The sequence below is a fragment of the Hordeum vulgare genome, chromosome 2H (genome assembly GCF_904849725.1).
Source record: "Hordeum vulgare subsp. vulgare chromosome 2H, MorexV3_pseudomolecules_assembly, whole genome shotgun sequence".
NCBI classification, from domain to species: domain Eukaryota; kingdom Viridiplantae; phylum Streptophyta; class Magnoliopsida; order Poales; family Poaceae; genus Hordeum; species Hordeum vulgare.
The window spans coordinates 537,506,702-537,514,659 of NC_058519.1; the positions used below are offsets into that span (position 1 = coordinate 537,506,702).

The following is a 7,958-nucleotide window of genomic DNA, read 5'->3' on the forward strand; positions in this document are numbered from 1 at the left end:
TTAAGGATTGCGTTCTGGGTGATGAGAACTCGGCATACTTCCACGTATGTGCTTCCATTCGTCACCGCAAGAACCAAATTAAATCCCTCGAGGTCAATGGAACCACTTTCAATACCCACCGTGACAAAGAAACCGTTATGTGCAGCTTTTTCAAAAACCTAGTGGGCACAAACCCTTGTGTCTACACCTCTTTTGATCTTGATGCCTTGCTTCTCCGAGCTCTATTCCTTCATCAGAGGCTGCATTCCTTGTTCGCCCTTTTCCCTAGAGGAAATCAGAGAAGCTCTTTGGGCTATGAAGGACGACGCAAGCCCAGGGCCGGATGGTTTCGGCTCAGCCTTTTTCAAGGCAAACTGGAACCTGGTTAAAAAGGACTTGCTAAATCTGCCGAATGATTTCCACAATGATAAGGGAGACCTTAAGCGCTTAAACAATGCTTATATTGTTCTTCTCCCAAAGAAAAGGGACGCCTCGAAACCGGAAAACTATAGGCCGGTCTCTTTACAGAATTGCTCGGTCAAGTTAGTTGCCAAGTGCCTTGCAATTCGTGCTAAGCCTCTCATTCACAACATCATCCACCATGAGCAAACGGGGTTCATTCAGGGACGCGGGATCGCAGATAACTTTGTCCATGCGGCCGAAATTGTCCAAACTTGCTTCAAACGCCGCCTTCCTGCCGTTGTTATTAAGCTTGACTTCAACAAGGCCTTCGATTCGGTCTCCTCGGTCGCCTTGAACTCGATTCTGCATGCCAAAGGGTTCCCCCTATCCTGGTGCCGCTGGGTTGATGATCTCAACTCTTCGCCTAGCTCGGTTGTTATCCTGAACGGAAAGCCAAGGCCTTGGTTTCAATGCAGACAAGGCCTCAGACAAGGCAATCCTTTCTCTCCCTAACTGTTCATTCTCGTCGCAGATGTTCTTAAGCGCCTTATCATCCAGGCATCCGCTAATGGTCTCCTCTCTCACCCGATCTCAAGCGATCTTCCTTGTACCGTCTTACAATATGCTGACGATACCTTAATTGTGCTGCCCCCGGATGAAACCAACTGCGCACCCTTAAGCAAATCCTCGATCAATTTTCTGAGGCCACCGGTCTCTCCATCAACTTTCACAAGAGCACTTTTGCTCCTATCCACATTGACCGTGATCTCTCTTCCGAGCTTGCTGCCATTCTCGGCTGCCCTGTGGCCTCCTTCCCTCAGTCCTACCTTGGCTTGCCCCTTTCTACCCATAAGCTAAACCTTGCCGATTTTTTCTTCATCATTGACAAGATTGACAAACATCTGGCCGGATGGCGGGGACTGCTTCTGTCTTTGGCCGGAAGAGCAATCCTTGTTCGTTCGGTCCTCCGTGCCCTCCCTATTTATGCCATGAGTGTTCTTCTTCTCCCTTCGGGTACCATCCTCGAAATCGAGAAGCGATGTAGGGCATTCTTCTTGACGGGGCAGGACACTGCCACCAGGGGAAGTTGCAAGGTGGCTTGGGCCATGGTTTGCGCCCCATTCATCAATGGGGGTCTCACGTTCTTTTCTCTCTCTCAAATGAACCTTTGCCTTCTTATCAAACACATCTCTAAACTTCACGATGTTACCTACAACAGGGAGCAACCCTACCTGGTAACCAAATATGGTTGGTCAACCAACCATGATGTGGGTACGACTGACGGGCAGCATACCCATATCTGGCGCGATATCATGAAAGGGTTGGGTTTTTTCCGCTCAATAACCATAGTTCAATTGGGCAACGGAAAAACTACATCCTTTTGGCTTGACCTTTGGCTTCCTCACACCAACCGGACAATGGCTCAAAATTTCCCGGCTTTGTTCTCCCACTCCAACAGAATTGACGCCTCTGTGGCTCATGTTATGGCTTCGTTCGATCTTCACCTGGACCTGGCCCCGCGACTATCCCATGCGGCAGAATGTGAACTATCTCAACTTCGCAGTGTTCTGGCCTCGGTTAACGTGAATTTGCAGGCTGCTGACAGGAGGACAACAAGGGAGTCTAGGAAACAACTTACCTCTAAACTAGCATACAATGCGTTGTGGAAGGCGCGGCCAACCGATAGCCTAGACCTGCCATCTGGAGGAACTATGCTCCCAATAAGTGCAGACTATTCTTATGGCTTGCCAATAAGGATAGGTTGTACACAAATGAGAGGCGGTTCTGACAGGGCATTACTACTTCTGCTGCCTGCCCCTTCTGTGACCAAAGCGAAACAATCACCCATCTTCTCTTCGCATGCGGTGAGCTTGCTCTGCTTTGGGAAGACTTGGAAAGTGTCCGTCACACTACTCCAGAGGGGATTCTGCACGCATGGAACGGCGAATTCAACAACAAAACCCGCTCCACGGTTCTGCTGGCTCTTCTATGGAATATTTGGAAATGACGAAATGCTAAGGTCTTCAGCAACATCCACCTCGACCTTCATGCTACCACTAGTGCCACGGCGGAGGATCTAAGGCTTTGGTCTCATAGATGTAACAAAGCTACAAACAAAACTATGCTCGGCGATTGGAGTACAATGATGTTCCATTTAGCCGAGAGATTGTAGCCATTTCCCCTGTAATCCCCTACTTGTAACCCTCGTAATATTCTGGTTTCACTTGTTGTACTATCTTTTTTGTATAATAAAAGGTTCAGGCAGTCGTAAGCCCGCCGTTGACGCGTAAAAATAAAATAAAATAACATCAGTGGTACATGGAGAACTCCAGGCAGCCTAAAACTATGGTGTGACCGTGTGAGTGTGACCAACTTCCGCAGAACATTTGTCTTGTAATTCCATCAGAAAAAAGACTTCCAAGAGATTCACCATGCATGAACAAGGTCAATCAGTTAGGAGAAACTCCTCTGACACGGAATAAGGATCGAGCTCCAAACAGCCCCGAAGCTTGCCTCCTCGTTCATTTGTCAGATGGAAGAAAGGGATCTGGTGAGAGAACTTCAGGTACTCATCCTTACCTATCGTCTCCACAGTTGTGTCCCTTGTAAACACTGCCCTGTAACCATCAACCTTTCTCAACAGCCGAACCCGCATGGACGAATTTGTATGGTAGAATACCTCCACCAGTTCATAGTCACAGCTACTAAAATCGTGTGCGGTCCATCCAGCCTTCCAGCCCTTGTAAACGGCCCAAACCTCGCCAAGGCGAGGGGTGATTTCATATTCGCTTCTCCTGCCAGTTGGTCTAGCAAGCACAAGATGAGAAAAACTTTCTGCTATTTCTGCACCGGTGTAGGTCATAAGAGCCTGCACAGTGGAAACCTTGAAGGTTCCGCAGCCCACAGTCCGATCTTCTGTCACCAGTCTTCTCTCCTCCTCTCCCTGGGGACACACATCAAGCCATCTTGCTTGTACTTTGTTGTTCTTGAGATCAACATTCTCTATGAAGGCATGGTAATTGGGGAACTTACCGATGTCGCTGTAGATGGCCCAGATCTGCCCAGGTTCGAACTTGTGAAGCAGTCTTGTTTCTGAAAATTCATAGAACTCTGAATTGGGACATTCGTATGCTGCTCGGACAATGCCATCAGATTCCTCACCGACATGTGTGGTTTTATGCTCTCTCTTCTCTTCTTTTGGCATCTTTGCAAACATCCATGTGTTCATGCATGTCGCATCTTGCTTCTCTCCAGCCATAATGGATCCCTTGCCAAAGTGATCTCCACTCGATGAACCACGACATTTGGCATCAAACTCCTGGCATTTGGCCCGACATTTTTCTGGGACAACAGAAGGAAAGGCCTCTTCCAAATGAAGGGGAAGTGCTGCAGGATCGAGTTCAAGACTTCCTTGTGGAATGCCTTCTCTTTCAGTTCCACAAATCAGATGGTGAGGGACACAATGTGAAAACCTCAGTGTATTATCCCGCGGTATCTGGTACGCACTTTCCTCTCTTGATTGCATAAATAAGCTGACGAAACCTTTTATTTTTACAAGCGGCATGACGATGATGCTAGTTCCTGTTGTGAAATCAGAGACAACTTGAACAACTTCATACTCATAGTTTGTGTGGTTGACAGCATCTGAACTCCAACCGATGTCCCATCCCTTAAAAAGGGCCCAAACTTCACCTTTCCTAGGATATATATCATAAGAGTTTCTCATCTTGATTTTCTGACAGGAAATAGTATGAGAGAACATGCAAGTTTCTTGAGCTGTTTCCGACCTTCCACGCCTAAATTGTCCACAAGCAACAGGCAGTTCCCCACAAGACCAAGCCAGCTCCTCTTTATTTCTGGGATCAAACTCCAGCCAAACAAAGTGTACCGTAAACTTGGGGGCCCTCTTTACCTTTGTAATTCGAGCATAAGATCTTGGCATACCGCTTCGACTATCATAGACAGCCCAGACCTGGTTCACTCTAAACTGATTTACACCTCTAAGTTGGTCAAAGTCAAAAAATTCAGGACATAATACTTTCGCTTGGACAATATGATCAGATAGCTCATCAACATCTGTACCTCCTACAGAAAATGGAGTGTCATGTTGTATGTTCTCAACCGTTTGTGTCTCTGTAAAGATCCCTGCATTCGTGCATGCAACATGTTCCTTCTCCACAACCCTCATGGATCCCATGTCAGAATTATTCCCACTAGACGAGCCAGCATACTTGGCATCAAACCCCGGGCCTTTCGGTGAACTGTTCTTTTCTGGAACAACACAGGCAAGAGCTTCTTCCAAGTTAAGGGGAAGTGCTGTAGGGTCAAGCTCCAAAGATCCTTCTGGAATGCCTTCGCTTTCAGCTCCACTCATCAGACGATACGGAACGCAATGTGAGAACCATACTGTGTCCTCCTGAGGTATCAGGTATGGAGTGGCCTCTTTAGACTGCATAAATAAGCTAATAAAGACTTTTATCTTTACAAGCGGAATGACAGAGATGCTGGTGCCTGTCGTGAAATCAGAGAGGACCTGAACAACTTCATACTTGTAGTTCTTTTGGTCGTGGGCATCTGAACTCCAACAAATATCCCATCCCTTGAGAAGGGTCCAAACTTCACCTTTCCTAGGATATATTTCATAAGAGTTCCTCCTACCAGTGAATATGGCATGTACAGGATGAGAAAACTGTTTCGTGTCGGTGTAAATCATAATGCCGCGGGTGGTGGAAACCCTGTAGGTTCCACACCCGACAGTTCGATCTTCTACCAATCTTTTCTCCACCTCCCCATCAGGACAAACTTCCAGCCATCTTGCATGCACTTTATTGTTCTTGAGATCAATGTTCTGTATCAAGGCATAGCAGTTGGGACACTTAACTTTGTCACTGTACAGAGCCCAGACCTGCCCAGGTTCGAACTTCTGAAGCGATCTAGTTTCTAAAAATACTCCAGCATTTTTCCACACACCAGCAAACTGTTGATCTGGACCAGAAGGAGCAGGTTGCTCAGTTGAAACATGTGCTATAAAGGGCTTCGAGCAATTCTGGCAGCGGACAAATTTCATCAAGATTGCATGGTGGTACTGATATTTGGTGCCACAAGTTGGACAGATGGTCCAAAATGTTTGTGGCCTTGCAGAGTTTGAGCCACACAGTTGTTGTTGTTGGCACTCAGTATGGAGATTCATAGTAGTATGAAGTGAGATATACTACTTCCAGATAACAAAGGACAAACAGTAGACCAAAAAAGTAACTTGTCAACCTGCAAAACACAGAATTATGATTAAGAAATTTCATGTGTAGACTCTAAAACAGAAGCCCTATATAAACAAGCAACAAAAAAACAACTGTCACTTTCTTGCCACCCTAAAAAAATTAATTTTTTTAAAAGGAAGTAATATTTTTCAGCTATTGTTACCAACACGGAAAACCATTAGCACTCAAAATGTAATGCATATGTTACATTATCTGTTTAAGCCAACAGGCTAAACATGTGGCAGGTTAGTTTCTAGATATATGTGCCCAACTGATCAGAAATCACTCCCTACCAGCAGGGTTCAGTTTCCACCTAAATTCTCCAAATCACCGGAGGTTAGTCACCACTTGGTTTTCTGGTGGATTCTGGTTACGTGTCTCTTGCTATTCTTCTTTGTATCTTTCTCTGTTCTTTTATTATCCTTGAAACATTCTCCTTTATCTTTTGAGGAAGAACCCTTTGACAGGTTGACTAAAGTATTGGTTTCAAGGTAATGTGCCAAAAAAGGCAAATTAAGGACAATTATGTTGAAATTGGAGATGGGCCTTAGGCCCATAAGACAAATTTCAGAAAAATCTCCAAGGGCCCATGTAGGTGGTGGCATGACAAGGTGGTGGGAAGTTTAGTCCCACCCCGCTAGTGGAGGAGAAGTTGGACCCCTGTATAAGGGTCTCTCTTCCACATGCTATTGGAGAGTGAGAAGAGAAGGTGCCCTCGCGCACTCCTCCTCCGCCGCCCGCCCCGTCCCGACGCGGCGCGGGTTGCGTGAATGAGCCAAGCTCATATATACGCGCTTATTTTTGCCGGTCAGGAACGGAGAATACGTAACGGACACGGCACGATCCAAGACGTCGGATCGTGGGCTGTTACCGACTCGGACGTGGGTTCGGCCCACGTCTCTCCACCCAGCCGTCTTTATAAGCAGGCTATCGCCTACCCTAGCCGATACGAGAACCAGATCACATCTGCCTCACGCGTTCGTTCCTTTTGCTCCTGCTGCCGCCGGCGACTCCGTCCCGTTTACCACGTACACGGTCGACGGGAGAGCAGGCCTCCGAAACCTCGCCTCTCCGGTTCCTGTACGGGAGAGGGGCGATTAGGTTTTTGGGGAGCGATCACGCGACTGCTCGCCTCCGTCCGTCTGCTTCGTCTACGTCCGCGTCGTCCTCGTCATCGCCATGTCTTCACCAAGCGAAGCTGACCGTCTCGTCCGCGAGAAGGCCGAAGCCGAGAAGAAGGCGACAGAGGATACTGCCGCCGCCACCACTGCTGCTATGACCAATTGGCCGATCGGAGGGTATGATATGTTTATCTCTCCCCTGTTTCTGTATGCACTAGTAATACTGCCTATATGCGTAGATGTTTCTGCTATATGCGTAGTACTTGCTAGTATACTCCGTGATCAGTATGTCATGAACCTACTCAATGCCATGTTCGTAATTATTTCATGGATTAATCTACTCAGAAAATTGCCTATTTCCTCAACAATCCAAAAACCTAATTTGTGTAGGAATTTTTCGAGTAATGGTTTTGCTGCTGCACTGAAACCGGATAAGTTTACCAGTACCTTTTTCAAGCGTTGGCAAACGAGAACCACCTTATGGCTCACGGCTATGAACGTGTTCTGGGTAGCCGGTGTCACTCCTACGAAAACTATCACTCTTGAACAGGAGAAGATGTTTAAGGAGGCCACCGTCCTATTCCTTGGAGCAGTCATTAGCGTGATCGGAGATAAGCTGGTTGATGCATATTTACATATGCATGTTGCCAAGGACTTGTGGGAGGCGCTCGAATCTAAATTCGGGGCCACCGATGCTGGGAGTGAGATGTATGTTATGGAGCAGTTCCACGATTACAAGATGGTTGACAACCGTTTTGTATTGGAACAAGCTCATGAGATAATATGCATAGCTAAAGAACTTGAGGTTCTTAAGTGCAATTTGCCGGGCAAGTTTGTCGCGGGTTGTATAATTGCTAAGCTCCCTAATTCCTGGAGGAACTTTGCTACTACTCTGAAACATCAGAGGCGTGAGTTCTTAGTAGAGGACATCATCGGCCATCTGAGTGTTGAGCAGAACTCGAGAGCAAATGACTCCAATGGAAAAGCGATGGAAAGCTCTTCTGCTGCCAATATGGTACATCAGAGGAACCTCAATTCCCACAAGCCCAAGGGAAAGAATTCTGTCCAACAGAATACCGACTTCAAGAAGAAGGGAAAGAAGCCCTTCAAGAAGAATAAGAAGGGAGATGGCTGCTATACTTGTGGTTCAGAGGAACATTGGGCGCACAAGTGTCCAAACAAGTACAAGAAGCCGGCG

General features: G+C 46.9%; 1 protein-coding gene across 1 annotated transcript; it reads right to left on the reverse strand.

The window, feature by feature from the left end:
• Positions 1-2,450: 2,450 nt before the first annotated feature.
• LOC123430455 lies at positions 2,451-5,661 on the reverse strand. The gene has a single exon (XM_045114327.1). The coding sequence runs from the start codon at positions 5,570-5,572 to the stop codon at positions 2,828-2,830; it is 2,745 nt and encodes a 914-aa protein (XP_044970262.1). The 5' UTR covers positions 5,573-5,661; the 3' UTR covers positions 2,451-2,827.
• Positions 5,662-7,958: the final 2,297 nt, after the last annotated feature.